Source organism: Dendronephthya gigantea, unplaced genomic scaffold (assembly GCF_004324835.1).
Source record: "Dendronephthya gigantea isolate DGI-Jeju-01 unplaced genomic scaffold, DenGig_1.0 000147F, whole genome shotgun sequence".
NCBI classification, from domain to species: domain Eukaryota; kingdom Metazoa; phylum Cnidaria; class Anthozoa; order Malacalcyonacea; family Nephtheidae; genus Dendronephthya; species Dendronephthya gigantea.
This window is the reverse complement of record NW_021163157.1, coordinates 289,133-313,554: the sequence shown is the minus strand read 5'-3', so window position 1 is coordinate 313,554 and position 24,422 is coordinate 289,133. Positions and strand designations below refer to the sequence as shown.

General features: G+C 39.2%; 3 protein-coding genes across 3 annotated transcripts; 2 read left to right on the top strand and 1 right to left on the bottom strand.

Annotated features, from left to right (window-relative positions):
• The first annotated feature begins 792 nt into the window (after positions 1-792).
• On the top strand, positions 793-4,559 carry LOC114536810. The gene is made up of 2 exons (XM_028558153.1): positions 793-1,228; positions 2,661-4,559. Exons 1-2 carry the CDS (start codon positions 793-795, stop codon positions 3,188-3,190), a joined length of 966 nt encoding a protein of 321 aa, XP_028413954.1. The 3' UTR covers positions 3,191-4,559.
• A 1,151-nt stretch (positions 4,560-5,710) lies between these two features.
• Positions 5,711-10,611, bottom strand: LOC114536809 (pro-epidermal growth factor-like). The gene is made up of 4 exons (XM_028558152.1): positions 10,455-10,611; positions 8,694-8,810; positions 7,391-7,510; positions 5,711-6,432 (listed from the first exon to the last, which is right to left on the bottom strand). Exons 1-4 carry the CDS (start codon positions 10,609-10,611, stop codon positions 5,711-5,713), a joined length of 1,116 nt encoding a protein of 371 aa, XP_028413953.1.
• An 11,775-nt stretch (positions 10,612-22,386) lies between these two features.
• On the top strand, positions 22,387-24,422 carry LOC114536808. The gene is made up of 2 exons (XM_028558151.1): positions 22,387-22,716; positions 23,583-24,422. The coding sequence occupies exons 1-2, from the start codon at positions 22,387-22,389 to the stop codon at positions 24,402-24,404; spliced, it is 1,152 nt and encodes a 383-aa protein (XP_028413952.1). The 3' UTR covers positions 24,405-24,422.

The following is a 24,422-nucleotide window of genomic DNA, read 5'->3' as shown; positions in this document are numbered from 1 at the left end:
AAAAGTTGCTCCCCCACTGATGGAATGTGTTGATGCGCGGAATATATGCGCAGAACGGACTTTACCTCATCTTTAAAGTCAAAATTATTTAATTACGCTTCTAACGACAGCTCTGCGTGTTAGGTTTGACTCATGAGCATATTTTCGAAATGGTAGTATCCATCTGGGCTCTGCCTATGTCATAAGTGGGTTAACCGCATCCTTTATTTATGACCTTTAAAATATTTAACTATTTAGCAACAAAGTCATCTTTATAATTTCAAGTATATAGTATATTATGAAAACCTACTCATGCCGTTTTGTATGCTTTTCTGAATGCGAAAGTGTTGTGAAAATCTGTAATTACCATAGTTACCAAGAGAAAGACACCCGTTGGTGAATCCTGTCCTTGGCCAATACTGTCCTTAACAACAGTTCAAAGTTAACTAGCCTTTTATACAACTGGCCCCTGGTAAATAACCTGATCACTTCACCTGCAATACGCTCTTTTCGTAGTTTCGTGACGGCATGGGCGTCAATCGAACGTTAATTGAGGTGGACCATATTCATATAATTATTCTGTTATGCCAAGCTTAATTTTAGTGAAAATGTATTTATTATTAAATAATAAAGGAAGTTAATGTTATACGGGTCTTCGTATCGTAGTGTCGCGGGTCCTAGGACGCTTGTCCGGTCGGCTACTTGCCCCCTCCGGTGAGTACAAATATGAGCCCAGTTTGCCTGATCGAGTTGTTAGTTGCTTGCGTGAATCGATGCCGTCACAACCTTGTCCAACAAAATCATTTCGCTATAATGGCTCAGGAAAATATGTCTCTTCAAGGAGTTGCTTTTAGTTTAACGCCAACTAGCTCACCAGTCGTGTCTGCTGTTACAACTTCAACAGTGGCATCGCAGTTGATCGCTACGGCTCCCCTTGCCGTTCGCTCGTCGCCATCTCGGCAATTTCAGCCAAGTTTACACCAGCATATTGCTTCACCGTTATTCCCAACTCGTGTTCCATCGCCGGCTATTGCAAATCAACAAATCGTCAGTGTTGCTTCTACTTGGCCATCGAGTCATCCAAGTTTGACACCATTTTTCGCTCAGCAGCCACCACAACCCGTGTTACTTCAATCAGCGACGCCTACGGTTACCCAACAACAAGATCGTGCCGTAGCTGGACATTGGCAACCGCCTCAACAGACGCTGCAGCAGCCGTTGTATCGGATTCAAAATCCTGTCCCTTCAGGTACGCCATATTTGTTTTCTTCGTCTACGTCCCCGGGCCCCGGGATGGGGTTTGTTTCGCCGGGTGTTTTTTAGCCTCTGGTGGTATTGCCTCGCCCCTCGCTTCTCTACGCTTACCGTATCGGCTTTTTCTCCCTTCGTGGTCGGGCCTGGTTTCCTCCGGTATCCCCAAAGCTTATGGCATCAATTTTCAACGGCAAGTTGGTCGAGTTGGCCTCTCTTATCGAAGAAACTTCAGTTCATGACGCTCCTTCGTTTACCATCGGGGATAACGAACTAGTTTTGCGACCGTCAAAGCGCCCTAAGGAAATTACAGATATTATGACTTGGCTCCCAGCCTTTTCTGTTTATATCCTCGTGATGACGAATTTTTGGCCGTCTCGCTCCCCGGATTTGCTTCGCTACCAGCTACTTATTTTGCGTTCCGCTCAGAAGCATCTTGGCTCGGCGTGGATCGCGTACGATCGCGCTTTTCGTCGCCATGCAGCTGCTCTCCGCCTCACCGATTGGTTACAACTCCACCCGGAGCTGTATAATTTTCATATATTCGGCGCCGGGAGTTTTCTTCTACTCCTGCTTCGCGGGTATCTACTTCGTTTTCCTCGTCCTCCAGCTCCCTTGAAGCGTCCGGTACCCCGTCGTCGTCCATTATTTGTCACTCTTGGAACGCTGGTCGGTGCTCATCGCAATTCCTCCGGTGTCGGTTCCGTCATGCCTGTGATTTTCCGGGTTGTCCTGCAATCCATCGTCGTAGCGTGGCCCACCAGTCTACACGTTGTCCTCGTTCACCATCTCGCTCGCAACCCGCGAAGTAGCGTCTATCATCAGACACCTCGCGTCGTTAGTTAATACGTAGTGGTCGGTTCGTTTGTTCCCGTTGTTCCGGACGTTAACATTGTTCTGTGCGCTATTTTAGTTTTTTTTTTTGTAATTCGTGTTCGGTTATGAATTTGCTGATTAAAATAGTTATCTAGCTTCACTTGTGATTTAGTTGCGCACTGTTCGTTACCGTTCGCACCGATCGCACTGGTCGCACCGTTCGTACCGTTCGCACTGGTCGCTCCGTTCGTACCGTTCGCACCGATCGCACTGGTCGCACCGTTCGTACCGATCGCACTGGTCGCACCGATCGCACCGTTCGCACCGTTCGTACCGGTCGCACCGATCGCACTGGTGCACCGTTCGTACCGTTCGCACTGGTCGCTCCGTTCGTACCGTTCGCACCGATCGCACTGGTCGCACCGTTCGTACCGATCGCATTGGTCGCACCGTTCGTACCGTTCGCACTGGTCGCTCCGTTCGTACCGTTCGCACCGATCGCACTGGTCGCACCGTTCGTACCGATCGCACTGGTCGCACCGTTCGTACCGTTCGCACCGGTCGCTCCGTTCGTTTCCGCTCGCTGTTCTTGCTATTTTTCTGCTCCGTTGTAGGTGCTTTCGTTCGTGCTGTAGATCCACCGTTGCCGGAGTCCCGCATCCTGTTTCCGTTGGTCTCCCGCGTTTCGCCGCTTCAATACGTCGAGTTTCATCGGGAATTAATCAACCATCCCAATCAAGCTATGGTTCGCTACGTGTTGGATGGTATAGCTCACGGCTTTCCGTCGGGTTTTGATCCTTCACTAGTCTCTTTACGACCATCGCACCGAAACATGAAATCGGCCTTGCAACATCCCGATGTTATCGACAAATATTTGGCAAATGAAATTTCGCATGGTCGTGTCGTGGGTCCTTTTGCCTCGCCACCGTTTCCTAATCTACAGTGCAGCCCGTTTTGGGTCATTCCAAAGAAAGGCCAGCCTGGTAAACGGCGTCTCATTCAGGATTTGTCGTCACCCGAAGGCCATAGCGTTAATGACGGCATCCCCAAGGATCCTTTCTCGTTGACTTACATCTCCGTCGATCATGCCATTGCTCGTTTGTACAGCTTGGTCCGGGTGCTCTTATGGCCAAATTTGACGTAGAATGTGCGTACCGTAACATCGCTCTCAGACCTGACGAACGTTTCTTATTTGGCATGTGGTGGCCTGAGTCATATTTCGTCGATTTGGCTCTTCCGTTTGGTCTGCGTTCCGCCTCATTTATCTTCAACTCCGTCGCCGAAATGGTGGAATGGATTCTTAAAGCTAATTATCGCGTTCGTTTTCTCCTTCACTACCTCGACGATTTCCTGACCCTTGGCCCCGGCAACTCCACCGAGTGCGCTAGTAATGTAGCCATCGCCAGGTCCTTATTCCTCCGTTTGGGTTTGCCTCTCCATCCGTCAAAGTGCGAGGGTCCTACTACTACGTTAGTCTTTTTAGGTGTGGAACTAAATTCTCTCACCCAGTCTGCTCGGTTGCCATCCGCTAAAATTTGTGGCCATCGTAGAGCTTCTTAAAAAATGGAATCGTAAGTCTTGGTGCACTCGTCGAGAGTTAGAATCCTTTATCGGCTCGCTTCACCACGTTACGAAAGTTGTTCCGCCCGGTCGCACGTTCCTCCGGCGTATGATTAATTTGCTCTGCGCTTTTCGTTCACCTACCCACCCTATTCGGCTCAATACGGAGTTTTTTCCTTTAATGTTTACCTAGCTGCTGTCCGTTCCTATCATATTGACCTTGGCTTCCCGGATCCCACGAAAGAGAAACCACGGTTTCGTCGTCTGCTTCAGGGCATCCGTCGTTATCGGTCTGGCGTTTCCTCGTTACGCTGCCCCATAACCCGCGATCTATTGGATGTTATTCATTCGTCGACGGTTGGTGATCTTGGCGTCTACGATGCAGTTATGTTTTGGTCTGCGTGCTTTCTGGCTTTCTAAGACTGATCCTCTTGGCGTCGGACAGGTCCTGTACATCGGGTCTTCAAGCAATCATCTCTGCCCTGTCTTCGCGCTTCAGGCGTACCTCGATATGCGTGGCAGCGGCCCTGGTCCTTTATTCCTGTGGTCGGATGGCTTCCCCTTAACTGCTCAACAAGTCAATTTTTTCCTTCGCAAAATCTTGAGGCGAGCCGGCGTAATTGGGGAACTACTCATCTCACAGCTTTCGCATTGGGGCTGCTACTTCCGCCGCTGCGGCTGGGATTCCGGATCATCTAATTCAAGCTCTTGGACGTTGGACTAGCCAAGCTTACCTTCGCTACGTTCGCACATCGCTGCAGTCATTTTTCAACGTTGCCCCGCTGCTGTAGGGTTGGAGACTGGTGGAGAAGGTTAACGGTAACCTAACTCCAACCCCTCATCTGGCTTGGAGACATACTTGGAGGAGGTACCGTTAAAATAGCATGGTTCGTTGAGTTATTATCTGCGCCGAAAACAGCAAACTCAAAAGAAACACCGTTTCACCCCTAGCCCGACCGTTTCGCTCGGATACCGTCTCCATCCCTACCGATCGGCAGCGGGCAAAAATATAGTGTAAGAGCTGGTGTGCTATCGTACTGATGTGAGCCTTAGGATCCGTTAGAACGTTAAATGTATTTATTATTAAATAATAAAGGAAGTTAATGTTATACGGGTCTTCGTATCGTAGTGTCGCGGGTCCTAGGACGCTTGTCCGGTCGGCTACTTGCCCCCTCCGGTGAGTACAAATATGAGCCCAGTTTGCCTGATCGAGTTGTTAGTTGCTTGCGTGACCCATCCCGCCCCTTTCCCTAACGACTTCACGCGATGTTGTGAACTCTACGGGAGAAGCGTCTTATTAATCTCGCTGGGGTTTGTTTTTTTTGTTAGTTTGTTTTGCAGGATTAAGCACAGTTCTTTTCACACCCGTTTTGGTCGTGGAATGGGTGTTTGGGGTAAAGGTAAATTCATTAATGATCGCCACATTTACAGGTATTTTTTTTTGTTTTGTGTGTGTGTGTGTACTTTGATGTTCGTATCGTTTATTCCACGGTTTCACTTCAGTGACTCACGTGTGACAGTTGATCACGGGATGGAGGAGGTACCGTTAAAATAGCATGGTTCGTTGAGTTATTATCTGCGCCGAAAACAGCAAACTCAAAAGAAACACCGTTTCACCCCTAGCCCGACCGTTTCGCTCGGATACCGTCTCCATCCCTACCGATCGGCAGCGGGCAAAAATATAGTGTAAGAGCTGGTGTGCTATCGTACTGATGTGAGCCTTAGGATCCGTTAGAACGTTAATTGAAATTGTATTCAAAATAAATTAACCACTCATAGCAGAATATATGAATATGGTTCCCCTTGATTAACGTTCGATTGATGCCAATTCGTGTATGGCAAGTATTGTTGATTTAATAAATCCTTTCCAATATCTCTTAACAAAGAAATAGTAATTGGGGGATAGCAGTAGGAGAAAACTAAATTCCTATTTTAAGCTGTAACAATCTAGCTGTAACGATCTAGAATTGTGAATCTAATTTTGTTCATGCAAAAGCTGTTTCACAGCCCAATTTCGACCATTAGATATAGAAATTTGGGATCTTTTTTCTAAATGACATGGTTCACGATCATAATATAGATGCATGGTCTTTGCGATCATATGTCAGGGTAAATCTTCGTATGCATTTTCAGGATTACCATCTTTGTTCGATGAAGCATTTGCATTGAGGTTACCAAAACGACAATCCTGGGGCTGTTCATAATCTCCTGGTGTTAAACTTTGATACTGGTTTTCATCTTTGGGATCTCGCTTGGAAATATCCAGCTCGGCATAGTCGGGTTTTTCAAGGCGAGTGTCGGGTTTGGTGATAGCTTCCCCCGACTTCTGTCCCCCGACCTCTTCATAGTCGTCCTTATCTTCGTCCTCCTCTGACTGTTTTTGATAACCAACATTAACCAAGCTCTGATACTGCTTGTCATCATCGGGATCTCTTTCTGTACTCTTCAGCGAAGCATATTCTGATTCTTTGCCGGGAGCGTCGCGAGTTTCATTAGTCAAACTTTGATACAGATTTTCATCATCTCGTTTAGAATTGTCTAGTGATGCGTATGTTGGTTCTTTGGATATTTCGTAGCGAATCGCGGATTCAGGAATACGTGGGGACTCTGCATCTGGTTCCGTTACATCTTTCAAGTGTGGCTCATAAGCACGATTTTTTATGGTACGTGTGTCCTCCGTGTTTTTCACCTTTTGTTTTCTTCGATAAAGGTAGTAAACAACAACGAGCACGCCTGCAACCAAGACAACAACGCCAATAATGACGCCAACAATGACGCCGGCATTGTCACTACTCTCTGCAGTTGATCGTCCTTGTTTGGATGATTCTTGTCAAGTACAGAAAAATAAAATAAAAATTGTTAGTTACGTATATATTCAGTTATTCTTAATATTATGACGTCATCAGGCAGCTTGACTGAAACTCATAGGCGTACGAGACAGGGGGGCAGGGGGGGCAGTTGCCCCCCCAAAAATTTCGAGAATCAAGAAATTCGGGCAAAGTTCAGCCGAAACTTCGGGCAAACTGAAAGCTAAATTACATAGCTAAAATTTTTAAAACCAAATTTTGTAATATATATAACATATTTGTATTCTATTTCGCTATTTTTGTTATACTTTCTTAAAAGTCCATCCGCCGCTTTGCCAAATCTATTGTTACAAATCTGGTAAAAGTTATAATTCGGGCACATTGTGTAATTCAAAAATTCGGGCGATTTTTTTTTGCCCCCCCAAACGAAGTTGCGCCCGTACGCCTATGCTGAAACTGAGTTTTCATGCATCTGGGCCGGTTGTATAAAACTATTTAACTACACGTTGCATAGTTTCCTAGTTAACTCAGAAATACTCGACTGTGATTGGCCACTTCCGCCTTTACCACAGGTAAAAGCTGACTAGTCTTTTATACAACAGGCTCCTGGAGTAATTTTTGTACCCGTAAAAATTAAATTCAAACTTACAATTAACTGAGAAACGAATGTGTTTCTGTATTTCTGTATTATTCAGACGTTATATGAAATAAATGAAGTGTAATTCAGTTCGCGTTGGTCATATTCGGCAAATTTTCTCAAAGTAAAGAGGGCTCATTTTTTTTGTCTTACACACTTGCTCTCAATTTTACGTATGTTTTCCGCAGACAATATGAGCCTGCATGAGTGGGAACCCCCCCCCAGTTACGGTAGTCACACTCTACGCCCCTGTTTAGCGCTCTTGCATTAGCTACGTATACAGCATGTGCCTTCAAATTTATGCTTTTGGATAGTGGTGCAAGAAATAGAGTTACAATACCTTTACAGTTAGTTCCGTTTCCCTCATATCCAAGTTTACATTTACAAAGATATGAACCATCGGTGTTTGTACAATTTGCATTAGAGTCGCATAGATTTTTTGCGCCACATTCGTTGATATCTGCGAAATACAGCAATAAAGTTCACTGCAATATTCTTAATGCATACTGTAGAAATACCGTTTAGTATGAATATTGTATACTTTTTCCATATTATGTCCCTAGTATGAAAATAGTAAGTATACGTAGTATTGATATTGTATATTTTCATATTATTCCCGACCAGCATCCATGCTATATCCATAACTTGAAAAAATTTTGAAAAAAATTTTAAGGTGTTTTTTTAATTTGTTGTCAGTAGAGATAGATCAGTATAAAATAAAATGAAATAAGTCAGTGTAAAATTATAAAGTCTGCTTATAAAGTATATTTGTTTACTGTATTAAACGCACGTCAATCTCAAGGGCTCGTCGAAGAATGGACGTGCTAGTATCTCATTTTATATGGTGTAGCCTGTAAGTGTATACGAGTGAACATTACTATTCAAATAAAAATTGAAAAATTGGTTAATCTTTTACGAACTCTCAACGTGAACACCCAGTCTCTGGCGAGCAACATAAATTTTACCGCAGAAAAAACAGGCAAATAAACTCTCCAGTTTGTGTAGTCGAGATTAATTATGGCAATCGCTAAAATTGTCGATTTTTATTGTATACCCCGCCGATACAACTTATTTACAGGTATATATAATAGGAAGTTAATTAAGTTTACGAAGCGTTTCCGAAAATCTTGGACCATTGTTATTTTCCTCGTGCGTTATACAGTAAGCGGAGTAAGCGGGTGTCAACTTAATCCATTCAATCGCATGCAAAATAGCTGCAAGAGTAAAAGTAACTAAATGAGACCGCAGAGAGTTTCTTAGCTTACTTAAAAGTTTCGCTAACATAAATACATTGGAACTAGAATTGTATAAAACAAGGCAAAAAGAAAGTATTATTTAAAGAATAGACTGATGTTGCTTAATTCTCACCAAAATATATAGTGCATAATATTGTCAACGTCGTTTTGGAAGGTCATTTCAAAAACGATTTAAAAGAATTAGTGTATGAGGTCCCCAAAATATAGAGTTCTGGAATCGAGTTAGAGTTAATGCGTTTCTGGAAAACCAAATGGTTTGCCCCACATTGTTGAAGAAATATGGTTTTTAGTACATAAGATTTAGGCCAAAATAACATCAGCTGGTATTGTGTTGTCTGGTATTCTATGGTATAGTACGGTACGGTACGGTTAGCCAAGACTACTTACCTCTGCAATTTGTTCCGTTTCTCAAATAACCAGTTTTACAATGACATGCGTATGAATCATTGATTCTTACACATGTTTCTTTTGCACCACATGGGGAATTCGTACAATTAATGACTTCTGAAATGGTAGAAATGTATTGGTTGGATTTATTTTAACTTGCTGTAAATCCGCAAACACAACAATTTAGGACTGCCTGGTAAAATACGTTTTTCGGCATAGTATATAAACAGATCGACTTTCATCTTTGCGGTCTCATGAGGAAACAGCGATAAAGTTCAGAGATGCATGACTATAATGCACTTACGGCTCCGTTACACGGTGCAACTTGCAATGCAAAGTTTACTTTTAAGAGTTGTGAATTTCAACTATATACGAAACTTTTATGTTTATCACACTCCATGTACGTTCCTAACACTTACATTTTCCATACTCTGCACAAATTTACGTCACTTAAAGTAGATTACATTGCAAGTTGCAAGAAAAATTGCACCGTGTAACATGGCCTTTAGATAAATCTAAATTGTTGATAAAAAGCTAAGACTAGCATGCCTGTGCATATTATCCCATTTCCTTTATATCCAGGTTGACATTCACAAAGATATGAACCATTAGTGTTTGTACAGTTTGCATTCGAATCACATGTGACGTTTTCGCAGTAATTGACAGCTGAAAAAGTAGAAAACATTGATAAAGATTAGCGTACCATGACTGGAACATAGGCCCAGGCTATGCGTCGCATTTCGTTCGCGTCGAATGCAATCATAATGCAATTAACAAAACATAGATAATCAGATAATGAGATGATAAACCTCATTAAGATTCATTATTATCTCATTATTAAATTGTTCCAATTTCATTCGACGCACCCAAAATGTGACGTATAACCTCGGCCTTAAGGCGATTTTCCACTATGCAGAATTTTTCGACCAAATTAAGTTTTTCGTCTTCATTATATTCTTTTTTTGAATTGTGAGAATTCGACCGTAGCGGATTGCTTTCACCGGTCCCAAGTGAAAAGAAAATCGATCGAAAAATTTCGTTCGATAAAACGAATTCGCCTAGTGGAACACCGGCCGCCTTTCAGTCCCTTTCAGTCTTTCAGACATCGAACTTTTTCATGTGCCGAATCGAATGCAAATGAACTTAAACAAAGACTTTAGCTCATTAACATTAGGTTTGGCACATGAAAGTTCGCGTCCGAAAAAGGCCTTATAAATAGCTAAGACTAGCATGCCTGTGCAGTTGATTCCACTTCCTTCATATCCAGGTTGACATTTGCAAAGATATGAACCATTAGTGTTTGTACAGTTTGCATTAGAACCACATGGAGAGCTTTTACATTCATTCACGTCTGTTGAAGTGTGGAAGTAAGAAAATATTATAAAGATCGGCGAACCATGATTAGAAAACTAGTACTTAGGCCTACGTTGTATCTCGCATTTTGGTCGCGTCAAATGCAATTCAAGATAATGAAATGATAAACCTCATTAAGCTTCATTATCATCTAATTATCTACTGTTTGAATTGCATTCGACGCGCAAAAAATGCGACGTTTAACCAAGGCCTTTATAGGGCCACTGACCTACATTAGACCCGTTTCTGACTTCGAACTTTAATCATGCCGAATCGAGTGCAAATGAACTTAAACAAAGCCTTTTGCTCATTAACATTAGTTTCCGCACATGAAAAGTTCGACGTCTGAAACAGGCCTTGGTATAACTTGGTATAAACTTAAAATATAAATAGCTAAGACTGGCATACCTGTGCAGTTGGTTCCATTTCCTTCATATCCAGGTTTACATTGGCAAAGATATGAACCATTAGTGTTTGCACAGTTTGCGTTAAAACCACATGGGAAGCTTTTACATTCATTGACATCTGAAGAAGTAGGAAACATCGATAAAGATCCGAGAACCATGACTAGAGCACTTAGTAAACTACAAATATAATTCCCAAGCCGGTACTTCGGGCGAGGGTACTAATTCCGCCCGGAGATTTTAATTACGCCCGGGATTGCAAATGCTAAATGAAAGTTGTCCGCCATTATGTCATGAGCGTTGGGCGTTTTTCTAAGTTATGCGCATGCGTGAGTTTACGACGGGTTAAAACTGGTAACTACAATCATAGACAAATTTGCTGGGACAAACATGGAATGAAGAAATTATCAGTGAAAAATATTTACATATCCCTCATAAAACTGACCCCCTCCCCCCGAAACAATGTTGATGAACACTTGAATTGTTATGGCGATTATTGCGATACTATTCCCAACAACATTGCAAAAGGCCTAGGGAGCGGGGAATACGACTACACATGCGAAAAAATTATTGACAGACCGAAAGTTCAGCCATTATAAATAGCGTCCGCGTGTTTTTTGTCTAGGATTGTAGCAAACATTTACAAACGTGCGATTGGCCAAATTAAATTTAGGTTCACGTCAGCATAACTGATATTTTGAATTATAAAACTTCTTTTAATTAGTATTTTTTATTTGTATGGTCTTAAAAATATACGAAAAATTGACCCGTAAAATTGATTAAAATATAATGTAAAAGATGCCTTCGAATCGAAAATGAATCTGAATAAAAAATAATTGACTAAAAAATAATAATCGAAAGTGAATCTGTTTAAAAAATAATTGAAATTTTGCTAAAAATTGTAGTATTTAAAACTATTCGTAGCACAACTATGATTATAGCCGAATTCAGTGACACCTCGAGAGTCGACTTTATAATTGTACTTGACATAGGATTTTACTTTTACGACTTCGATCATTCAGCAGAAACGAGTATTATAGAATTTCAGTGATGGAAATATATGTTTATTGCTTCAGGTGAGGGGACTTTGCAAGCATGTATTTCTAGTAGTTAAAACTGACATGCCTGTGCAGTGTCTCCCATTTCCTTCATAACCAGGTTGACATTTGCAAAGATATGAATCATCGGTGTTTGTACAGTTTGCATTAGCGCTACATGGGGAGCTTGCGCAGTTATCTGCAAATGAAGGAAAAAAAAACTTTGAGAGTGGATTTTGACAAGATAAACGTTCATTGGGTAGAAAAAATCTCCGCAGATTAGGTGAATTAGAAGCGAGAATTATAGGCGAATGACTTTTTCTAATGCTTTTATGATAGTCAATTTCAATAGTCAATTGTGAAATTAAAAGTTCAGATACTTTATTTGCAGTTTGCCATTCCTACAAGAGCAGGTCCTACTGAACTATGCATGCCAAAACTCTAACATTCCAGCGATCGAGGCTATATAGCATTAAGTTATGGGAGGCTCTTTTTGAGTGTAAAATTACCAAACAGCCATTTTTTAGAAGGAAAGTAAGATATTCTCAGAATAAAACTCGTTTCACGAAGTTAATTAATTTCTTTAGAAGAACTCTAGTCAGATTTGAATTAACCAGAACAAGGTCAATTGCCTACCTAACAGAAAAATCCTGGTTAGGATAATACATAGAAATAATATACAATTCACAGAATTATTAATTCATAGAAATAATACTCAATTATCCCTATGGGATAATTCAAACACTCGCCTGAGTATAAATACGTTAATTTGACCAGGAAAAAGAATAAATATGTGTTGTGGGCAATTGGCCAAGTTTTTCGTTGAATTTAACTATTGTGTAAAATTATTGAACTTTTCGCTTTTTATTTACCTGAAGGAATGTATCCACATCCCCTTCCTGAGTTTTCCGGATCTTTCCTTTTCACCCGAATTTGCTTTACTGGTTGTTCAAGAAGTGCGACTAACTTGTCGCTTGATTTGTCTTCTTGTTCAAGAAACCTTTTCAGATCTATTGATACGAGCCAAGCAATGTTTAGAAAGTTAAAGAAGACTGATTACCTAATAGCTAATACGATGTAAAAATGGTTCTGAACGGGGCTAGCGTCCTTAAAAGAACTTTACATACATTGTATAAATCCTCCTTTTTCTTCTGATATAATTATGAAATTACATTTAATTACATTATTTATAGATTGGGAAAATATTTCGCTGAATCATCGAATGTTCCATAAAGAATGCCCGAGCCGGTGCCCAAAGTCAAAACTATTTCATAAACATGCTGAACACACTCAACACAGTGCCCTGTTGCATGAACATGCACTACATCCGCCCGTACTTGGGATTCGTGCCTATTTAATTTTCAAACGTCATATTCAACTTAGGCGCGAGGGAAAGTGAGGGGCACCAATGCAGTCGTCTGTGGTTTCTATCGGTCGACCGCAACCGCATGGTTAAGTTATTTCTTTACAGTATACTGTATAATTTTCCCACTATCTCGTTTTTAGGCCTAGACTGCATGAAGAAGCTAATTTGCGTAGAAAACAAGAGAACTTGCAATGTGATATTGTTGACCTTACTTATGATTTTCTGTTGCTCCCATGATTGTTCCACCTCGACGTTTTCATCCGAATCCATTGCAGTGGTTTGGTAAAATACATCTCCTATACAAGAAGTTGGTTATTCGCATTTTCCACTTGAAAAAAGACGATCCAAAATTAGATTCCATCAAAAAGGACGGGTATAATGAGCTTGAAAGGTTGTATGAATTATGAAATTCGTCTGAGGGATTCATGTTGTATATGGGCAGCCTATCAACAAAATGCAATGCATTATCGCTCTTTGAACAACGGACTACATTCCTTCCGGGTCACCAGATTACTGAAAGAAGAATCCAAACGTTGTTGTAGTCGGCCCTTTGTTTCTTTGTTTAAAACAAAGAAAACAACGATTATGGAGAATTTTTGACTAATTTTGCAACCCTGCATTCCTTACGTCGAAAATGGATTGGGTCTGCCAAATAAAAACATAAAGAGTCATGAATACCACAAAAGAAAGCCCCCCCCCAATTATAGTGCTTCATGGCTACGCCTTCAAGTGTCACTTTAGCTGCAAACTTTGTTTTGACTTAAATTGTACAGTTTACGGAATAAATAATATAACACTTCCTAACGTCCTCAAATATCGCTTGTATAAATCAAACTTCAATAACTGAATAAGCAAACACCGCAGAAATTGTGAAGCTTCAACCCGAATCTCTAGTCACAGGGGTGCATGGTTACTATATTGCAGCAAGAATGCCGGATCAGTACTGATCCAACACTAAATGTTCTCTGTGTTCTTTGAAGCTTCAAATCGCTATATCAAAGAGTAAACTTTTGAAAACTCTTCAATTTTTCTTCTAAATACGCTTTCTGCCATCGTTTGAGTTTTGAAAGCTCATCATATACATCTGACCGCTGTGAAATGGCCATTTTGAATATACACAAGGTTATTAATTCAGACGATTCGTTTTTACCGTGTGCAAGCTTCAAAAATCTTCTGTGCAAGTCATATTTTGTTGAGCATGTATAACTCTTCTTGCTCACCAAACTTCTAAGGCTACGTGATTAAGAATTGCTCATTCGGTGTCGAATAAGCAGCTGTGAATGGAAGGACTTTCTTACAACAATGATAATTAATTCCGTTTATGAACCCATGCAAGGCCAAGATGAGAAGTAAAATTCTATATAACGATTGCGTAACCCGCGCCTACGCATGACATGGAAACGAGGTTTACCGTGCATGAAACGATCCGCCGAGTTATACCCCGCTTTTCGCGTTTGCTTAACACGTATTTCCTGTAACTTTTAGCTTAGTTCCATCGTTCTTACAACAGTTATCAGATTAGAGGGTTTTCCCTTTTCAATTGAGACATTTTTGTGGTCACAGCATGACTCTAGCTTTTATTGTATTATTTTGTGGATAAAAAGCTTTGTATCAGAGAACATAAAAACATCTCGATCTTTCAAATATAATTTATCTAGCAAAACCAGAAATTTGATTATACAGTATTTAGATCTGTACCTCTAGTCCAAGGCTGTGTGATATAGTCATGCTATATATACTTGCATTAGTTACTCCGGCGTCAGCGACGGAGTTGAAAATTCGCCTCGGTTTTGTTTTTTTTTTTTTTTTTTTTTTTTATTACTCCGGCGTCAGCGATGGAGTTGAAAATTCGCCTCAGTTTTGTTTTGTTTTTGTTTTGTTTTTTTTAATTTTTTTTTTTATTATTTTTCGTCGTCGCAAGTCTGTAATGGCGCGAAACATTCTAGTATTTAAAATGTGTATGTGATTGGATTTATCTATGTCCCAGTCTTGTCTCCCAAGAGTTGTGGTGCACAGCTTTGGCTAATTTTCCGATGCGCGATTCGATTTCGCTCGCATGATACGGCAATTCCTCCAAGAGGAACAAATAAACCGTTCTTTTCATGCTTTTCGATTAAGTTTAGACTGAATTGGGGTAAGAATATATTTAATACATGTAGATTCTGGTCCTATTTTAGTAATATCGCTGCTATTTCGCCGTTTAACAAGATGATGTGGTCGTGTATGGGCGCTTTGACTCGTCGTAGTTTGCACAGGATTGAAGATATAATATATATAAGCGCGAATGCCAAAAGCAAAGTGTAAGACAAAGCGAATGTATCATGCGGTTTATTTACATTTTTGAACAGTTGAACTTCTATACTTTTTAAAGTACGATGTGCTTCTGAATTTCGCGATGGAACATTTAGGTTCGCAAGGCGTCTAAATGCGAATATGAACTGCATTGTTTATGTTCAGAAGCTCTATATTGAAGACTGGCACGTGCGCCGGAGTTAACGCCAGAACAGGCGTCTTGTTTGTTTTTTTTTTATTATTTTTCGTCGTCGCAAGTCTGTAATGGCGCGAAACATTCTAGTATTTAAAATGTGTATGTGATTGTATTTATCTATGTCCCAGTCTTGTCTCCCAAGAGTTGTGGTGCACAGCTTTGGCTAATTTTCCGATGCGCGATTCGATTTCGCTCGCATGATACGGCAATTCCTCCAAGAGGAACAAATAAACCGTTCTTTTCATGCTTTTCGATTAAGTTTAGACTGAATTGGGGTAAGAATATATTTAATACGTGTAGATTCTGGTCCTATTTTAGTAATATCGCTGCTATTTCGCCGTTTAACAAGATGATGTGGTCGTGTATGGGCGCTTTGACTCGTCGTAGTTTGCACAGGATTGAAGATTTAATATAACTATATAAGCGCGAATTCCAAAGGCAAAGTGTAAGACAAAGCGAATGTATCATACCGTTTATTTACATTCTTGAACGATTTAACTTCTATACTTTTTAAAGTACGATGTGCTTCTGAATTTCGCGATCGAACATTTAGGTTCGCAAGGCATCTAAATGCGAATATGAACTGTATTGTTTATGTTCAGAAGCTCTATATTGAAGACTGGCACGTGCGCCGGAGTTAACGCCAGAACAGGCGTCTTGTTTCATATAAATTGATTACTTAACCCCTACTTATATACAGGAACTAAAATTAGTGGCTAACAGAGCAGGAACTATAGAACTTAATTTGAGGGGGTGTATATTCATATATTCGTCTGATGTCTGATTGATTTATTTGGAAAGCAATCATAACGACGAAGCATGAAGTCATTTTGAGATATTGAAATAATTATGTCTTTCTAAAGCTAAACAAGCAAATCGTATCGTTGGGAGGACTACAAGACTGCCAGGATCTTGTTATGCACTCATTTCAATTTTCAATACCTCAAAGTCATATCGCAGCCTGTTTAATCTCTTCTAAGCGGATTCATACATACATACATACATAATACTTTATTTAAAGACGCTAGCCTGATCAGCCTTGCTGTTTTTCACGAGGGGCTTATATATATACAAGCAAATGATTACGTAGAACATACTGTACAATGATAACAAACAGATTATACAACGAACAGGCAATAGGCAAAGAACGATATGACAATGAGGACAGGTCAGCTTCACTTCAAAATAGATTTTATTATCCACCTTAATGATTGAATAGAATCGGCAGTTTTTGCCTCAAAAGGTTGATTTTTTCAATGGAAAGCTCCATTGTATTTGAAAGTTCTTTTCGGAAATTATTTCGTAGGTTTTGGTAATATTAAATCCGTTTTACGATTTCGAAGATCATATAGGGGGAATCGCCCTCATAGCATCGTCGAAATAAATGTTTTAAATTTAGAGCAGTAAGATCACTAATTATTTTATACATGTAAATCGATTTAATATTATCACGTGTAGAGACTCCCAACTTAACAAAATCATCAGATCGAATATGAAAAGTAGACTTAATTATAACTGCCAAATACGTTGAAATCAATTGGTTTCACTTACCTACGGTCAATATTATTAAACAGCATAGAAACAACTTATTTGTCTTGAGAATCATCGCTCTTATTTCTATAAATAATATAAATGGTATAAATACTGAAGCTCATTTAGTTAGCGCCAGGCACTGGTAGTGTGATTCATACCTCACATGAATTAATCGTCGAAAGATCATAGAATATTAAATTGCATTTCTTGCTTTCTCCCTGTTGGGTGCAGAAATGACTGTTGTTTGTCTCTTTCGATGGCCAAATTACTTTCAAAATATTAAATATACTTTTCCCATATGACGTTAAGAGAGTTTCGACGGTTAGCATTAAGATAACAGAACAAATGCCGTTCAAATCGTAAAAATCAAAGGAAATTGCCAAAACTGTCAGCTATTTTCCGTAAATTGTCGTAAATTTTTAAAAGTTAACTTCTCTGAGTATACATCACTTGATCTTACTAACCTACGAAGATTGAGCTCATGATCAACACCGTTGACACTATTATTAATCCATGCAGTAAACCTGGGGCCGGTTGTATCAAGCCCGTTTAGCTTAAACGGTGGATAAGTCAAAATTAAATAACACTCTTACATCTCCCTTGAATGAGTGAACTTGAAGCCCCGTTTACACTACACTCGATTTAATGGCACGGCACGGCTAAAATAGGTACCCGTGCCCGTTTTATCTATGCTCGGCCTTTGTTTTGGTAGCCTGAACACTAATAAAATTGGGTACGGGTACCAATTTTAGCCGTGCCGTGCCGATAAATTGACTGTAGTGTAAACGGGGCTTGAATATTATGCATTAAATATGTAGTTGTAAACAGTATCTTCAAGTTTGTATTAAGGTTAAAAACATTTAGTTAGCTTGTTGAATAAAAAGATAGACTCGCTTTCTATTTTGAACTTATCCACCGTTTAAGCTAAACGGGCTTGGTACAACCGGCCCCTGATGCAAACTAGAACCGTACCATGAACATACAGAGGTATACACAGAAACACTCTTTCTGGTCGATCACGTAATAAATTAACTATTCCAATGAGAGCTCTGGAGATTCATTAATTCTGGCTTCCTTGTGGACAGTTGCTTTATCCAGTGTATTATTAGATCAGCGGCATGCACATGTGAACGATGGCAAGCATCAACTAATGAAGATTTATGTTGCTCATTATTATTGAAAAATTATGTTAAAATGCCCCCCATGCAGATCGCAGAAACGCCTATATTCTACAGTAGCAAATTAAGTATAAGTTCAAAAATGTGAGAGCTAAGGCCACATAGAATCCATATTTGGGTAATGTATAGAATTAACTTGACATAGTTTCTAAAAATACTTAAAAATTAACAAAGGGCACTGAAACGCCACCGTAAAAGAGCACGTAGTATTTTTGAAAGTGAATATGTTTTTGGAATGTAAATGACACAGGAAGTAAAAAACTGGCCTTAAGTTGAGATAACAGGGAGCCGCTTTTCTCGGTTTTACGTGCTAGTGCAAGTTGCCTTACATTGACGCAAATAAAGACATCACGGCATTATGCAAGATAAAATGAAAATAAGTCAAAGTTCATAATAAGTCAATTTCACCGGCTTAATGGCATCAAAATTTTGAATTTTTAAACCATACTATTTAAATATTATGCTGTAAATTGTGCGGATAATTATGCAGAAAATTTGTGCTCGGTAAAGCCGTGCTAGCTCAGGTAAACAGATACTTTGAAGTTTGTCTGGTCTCCTGATAATAATTTTCCCGCCATTCTTCCATTTACTTAAGTTCAATGACAACTCGAATGTTAGTAGCAGAAAATCCAATTATAATTACAATATAACGCATTTTGAGCATCGTAAATTTTCCCGGTAGTCAAATGTTGATGTATTGCACTTCGCTGTCTTCAGTTGATTGCAGATAACTGAGGCAAAACACGTAGGAGAAATAAAAAGCAGCTTAGGATATTACATGTGTCAATTTGATTCAATACTAACATCAAACAGACGGAAGCTATAGTAGGCGCGATGGACACATATTACAACCAGGAAAGTGAAATTTTTCAGTTAAACTGGTTTGCTATGATTTTCTAAGTAAACTAAGTAGACTAAAAGTGAAATAGAAAAAACACTTACCTTTTCTAAATCGTTTCATAGGAGTCTGTCGGGAGTATCGAGAAGCGAAAGATCGGCCTACTCAATTTAAATCAGTGTTATTAAATTTTCATATAGTGATAAAGTTATACCCTGCCGATAAGGAATTTTTATTCTTTACGTTACTGGTAACCATGGAAAATTGTTGGCATGGGGTGAATTGGTGAAATTTAGTCGTTTGCATATCAATGGAATGAAACATTTTTGCCAATTTAGGAGGTTGACGATTAGTATTCATAAGAAAGAAAGATCCTGCCGTTAGTGAAAAATTACTGCAGCAATTTTAAACTGAGAATACCTGCATGACGATGAATAATATTGATTATGAATTTCAAAAAAAATGTCCAAAAACTTTAATCTACTCACTGAAAATATTTGAAATTATGGTATTTTATAATGTTATTATTCTTATTGTATATACCCATGCAGACCTCTTTCTATTCATTACGCAAGACCTTTCCATAAATTCATTACCAAACCCAGAACAAGGGGTACATTATATAATAACACGAAAACTAACAAATAAAACCGTATAAAACTTACAGAAATACAAGTACAAATCAAAACTTAGGTTTGGAAAGAGTAAATTATGCGGAAATTCGATTATTATAACTAAATCGATCTTAGGCCGTGGTATAATGCTACACTCACACTCCAATTGTTCAAAAACACCGCTCACACACGCAGGTGTAGCTCAGGTTTTCGTCTATTGAGAAAGCTCGTTCACACTCATTGAGTGTAACGTCTGTCATTACTGATGAATGAGAAAGTTATTTCTTCGTTAATGCATGGAATAATTGAAGGTAAACATTAAAAATCAAGCTATTATTGGACTGAAAATACCGCCATGGAAAAGTTATGAGAAGATTGAGATCTCCCACTCAATGAGTTTGAGTGTGAGTGAGCTCTTAGAATACAGACGTTCCAGAGTAAAGTGTGAGTGAGAGGCATACGTCCCTTGAGCTACACCTAGTTAAGTTATGCTCAATGAATTGAGTTAACATACGTTTACGGCAATCAGGTATATTATAATCCATCGCAATAATCGTTACTCTGGTTTAATCATATAGGCGGCTGCCCAGAAACGTTTTCGATCGTTCTCGTGGCGCGCGCGTGCCGCGATTCTACTCCGTCTATTATTATCAGGTTGTTTTACATTATGTAAGCGCCCAGGAGCCGATTGTTCGAAAGGCGTTTATCCCCAGCCACTTTTCGGGCAAATATGGCGGGCGGGGATATTTTGCGGATAGAAATTTAGAAACTAAAGCGAGAGACGAAGGGCCATATGAACATGTCGAAAATTGGTAATCCAAAGAAATCTCGTTGAAATTTCGTCCATCCTTAGTTCGAGGTAATTTCTCACGCAAGCTGGGTTAATTTTGGACTTGCTGGCTAAAAATATTATGGAAATACGGCAAACAAAGAAAGGAATTAATCGATGTACGTAATTATTATTTAGACGAAAATTTTGTTTTTGTTTTTGTTGTTTTTTTTTGTCTCCCAAGAGTTGTGGTGCACAGCTCGAAATCTAAATTTCCGATGCACGATTTGATTTCGCTCGAATGATACGGAAATTCATCCAAGAGAAAAAATAAACCGTTCTTTTGATGCTGTTCGATTAATTGGGGTAAGAATATATTTAATACATATAGATTCAGGTCCTACTTTAATAATATCGCGCTGCTATTTCGCCGTTTAAGAAGATGTGGTCGTGTATGGGCGCCTTGACACATCACAGTTTGCACAGGATTGAAGATTTTATAAGCGCGAATTCCAAAGTGTAAGACAAAATGAACGTATCATGCGGTTTATTTACATTTGTGAACTTCTATACTTTGTGCGATGTGCTTCTGTACGTTGTACGAACTTCTATACTTCTATACTTTCTATACTTTGTACGATGTGCTTCTGAATGTCGCGATCGAACAACATTTAGGTTCGCAAGGCATCTAAATGAGTATGAACTGTATTGTTTATGTTCAGAAGCTTTATATTGAAGACTGGCACGTGCGCGGCACGCCGGAGTTAACGCCAGAACAGGCGTCTTGTTTAAGTTCAAAGTGTGCCAAGATCTGCCAGTCAACCACATCCAACATGACATCTTTTATTTTACGATTTGTTTCGAATTACATTCTGCAGGAATTTGATCCCGAATAACATGAATTAGAAACGGTATTTTTGGGCGTAGGTTGTGGCCGTATAGTTCGACAGCAAGCACCGAGAAATCTACGATAAACATTGTCGATAGTGATAGCGATGTGGATATTCTCAATGCATCGTATTCTGAAAGGTATATGTGAAGATGTATAGATTAATATTTATGTGTAGAATGTATAAATTTCTACTATAATCTCTCTAAAGTTAAAAGACAGCAAAAAAAGGGAACAATAAGACGCTATAGTAGCTACTTTTTACAATGTGAATGGCCTTTGGGATAAAATTATTATTAACGCATTATTAAAGTATACGCTTGCATGGGTATACTTGATTATAATTATTTTATTTTCAATTAAATTTCTTTATAAACTAATTATTCATACATAAAAAACCTGTTAGTTTGCTTCCAGACATCAACAACTGAGTCATACCTAACCAAAGTCAATGTCAATGTATGCACCCCCCCCCCCCCCTCCAATTTGCTCGTTCGAATGCGTAATTCATGTTGTTCGTTGTTGTTTTTAAACACTGTACAGTAAAGACCTTAGAGTGACGTGTATACAAGCAAGGCCAAAACGTTTACTTTCGTTCTTCGCATTCGGATTTTCTCACGCCATTTAGTTGTTAGTAACAAAAACTAAAGACGTCGAGAAGACTGGTGGACGTTTCGATCTAACCGCAATAGCAGGTAGACATGTAAATATCCATCAGGTTAAAGAAAAATGAATATTCACAAATTCTCCACCAGTATATAGATTCATTCAGTTATAGAGATGAAACATCATATTACATACTGCCTGAGCAACAGTCACCGTAGCATCAGTATACATTCAACATCAACTTCAGACTAAAACCAGTCACCAGAGTTCTCCATATTTGAAAACCGCATCAGGTACAGTTTTAAACAGATATTCATTATTTTTAATCAGAAAACAACTCTCATCTAGCACTAAAAAAATGAAAATAAAAGAAGACGTTATCCAGAAATAATCAAATACGTGCATGCAGTCCTTTGATTCGTCGTATTTTATTACTTTTGTTGAGATTTGTTCCTTTCTTTTCTTTTCTTTTCTTTCAAGGTCTTGTTCGAATAACATGTTCACGAGTATATTCAATGGAGTGTATAATATATTGATATGTATTTATAATTTTAATTTTTTCGTTGTTTTTCGTCGTTTATTTATGTATCTACATTTATAGAGATTTAGCGAAGAAGAATGAAACTGCATATTCAACATTGTTTCCTGATTTACATTTTGGAAAGTTTCTACATTTCTGTTGTAAACTCCACATGCAAACTGACACCACAAGTTAATTTTCCTGATGGAAAGCGAGAAAAAAGCCAAATAGAAGGCCTTGTAGTGGTCAACACAACGTCGGAGACAGCAATAGGGTGTTTTGGAAAATGTGTGGAGAATTGTCAGTGCAAATCGATTAATGTCTGCGGGAAGACCTGCCAGTTAAACTCCGGTAATCAAGAGAATAAAGCATTAAGTGACAACGCAGACTGTTCCTATTATGAATTGTCATGGAAGACACAGAATTCGGTTAGCAAACTGATTGTCTAAAAATAAGAAAAAAAACACATCTAGGCCTGTTTTATGACACACTTAGGCCTGTTTCATTTTCAGAAAGGGGTGATTTAATTACTTTTTGTTCTAACTAAAGGTAACTGTAGTGACGAGAACTATTTTTGCGGTTTATAAACGTGATATGAAGAACTATCAAGCCGAAGTTTTCTCGTTAGTCTAACAACCCACTTCAATGATTGCTTTATTATTTATTCAAAAAAATGAACATTGCAACTTTGTTCGTCTCACATATCAGTTGTTTTACACTCCCGCTCTTTTGGGACGTTCATGTCTTTGCCATCGGTGTGTCGTCATAACAATGAAATACAACTATTTATCACACGTTATGACGTAATAGCCGGCAGAAAAAGTCGTGGCTTACGTTATGACGTCACTCGCTGGACATAACGATTTCACACATGGCTGTTAGCCAATCAGAGACTTAATTGAATCCAACTGAGGAGTGCATCTGCATAGGCGACTATATTGCAGAGACTTTTCCTACGCTGTACACAAAAGTTCAAAAACAAAGAAAAGATAAAACTACTCTGAGTCTGTTTTCTCTAGCCTCAGTCCTTCCATAGACAAAAATGTTATTTTCATCAGATTGAATTAAATGCAGTCCTTCTATTCGTCTCAAAATCCATGTATATCGCGAAAGGATAAAAAATCACTAATTACCGTATTTTACCGTCTGAATAAAAGCAAATCATTATATTTCGAGACATCCCATCCGAACTTGCACAATTTGGCCGGCGTAGACTTGTAATTGTTCGGTATTTCCCATCTTAAGTTAGAACATTTAAAAGCAGGCATGTAATTTATAATTCGCGTATTTTTAGGGCGCCACAAGTGGGAGCTGCACACAAAGACAAAGCTGTTGTAGTACAGGTAGCCCATGTTTAAATGGAGGAACTTGCATTGAACAATGTCCCACGTCCTCAACAAAACGATATCGCTGTATTTGTCCTCAACATCTCGCAATTAAAGGAGAACATTGCGAAATTGGCCCGAAGAGCTGCCGAACGATATATGATGCGAATCCTGGTAGTCAATCTGGAGTGTACACATTGTTTGATAACTTTAACCAAAGCTTCCCTGCTTACTGTGATTTTAATTTGCATGATGGCAAAGTGTGGACCCTTGTTCAGTCCTTTTCCTTGGGAAATATTTTGCCGCATTATCAGAAAAAACAGTTATTTGTGGATAATCCAAGAAATATAAAAAATCCTGAGAATTGGCAGGATTATCGTTTGTCTAAAGCAAGATTTAGTAGTATTCAGGAGAACTCAACCCACTTCCGTGTGACGTGTAATTACGATAGTCAGTCTATTGAAGACATGGTTGATTACGTCCGCCTCAAAACCAGCGTGGTTGACTTTCTGACCTATAATATTGATAATACTGATCAAAAATGCATATTGGTGGAGTACTTAAACATACGTGGAGGATCATGCGCAGACTGCACGCTTGCTATGGTGCAAACGTCCACATGGAATATCTTTACAAGTCCAAATAGGAATGCAAGGTACAGCTGCGACTGGCAATATCCCAATGGGTACCCCGAGTGTGAGGAAAATCTTGGTGGATATGAGTGTTGGAATACCGAATATAGATGCACCTCGTCTTCATCATCCACGACAAATACCTGGTATGGATCTTAGGGGCCGTCTTCCTACATT

What these genes read in the sequence shown, in the direction of transcription:
- LOC114536810 (XM_028558153.1), top strand. Translation starts at nt 793, where the DNA reads ATGGCTCAGGAAAATATGTCTCTTCAAGGAGTTGCTTTTAGTTTAACG. An exon ending in TCAAAATCCTGTCCCTTCAG is followed by an intron (nt 1,229 to 2,660) that starts GTACGCCATATT and finishes GCTCCGTTGTAG; the next exon opens with GTGCTTTCGTTCGTGCTGTA.
- LOC114536809 (XM_028558152.1), bottom strand. Translation starts at nt 10,611, where the DNA reads ATGGTTCTCGGATCTTTATCGATGTTTCCTACTTCTTCAGATGTCAAT. An exon ending in AAACGGAACAAATTGCAGAG is followed by an intron (nt 7,511 to 8,693) that starts GTAAGTAGTCTT and finishes TGTATTTCGCAG; the next exon opens with ATATCAACGAATGTGGCGCA. An exon ending in AAACGGAACTAACTGTAAAG is followed by an intron (nt 6,433 to 7,390) that starts GTATTGTAACTC and finishes GTACTTGACAAG; the next exon opens with AATCATCCAAACAAGGACGA.
- LOC114536808 (XM_028558151.1), top strand. Translation starts at nt 22,387, where the DNA reads ATGAAACTGCATATTCAACATTGTTTCCTGATTTACATTTTGGAAAGT. An exon ending in CATGGAAGACACAGAATTCG is followed by an intron (nt 22,717 to 23,582) that starts GTTAGCAAACTG and finishes GCGTATTTTTAG; the next exon opens with GGCGCCACAAGTGGGAGCTG.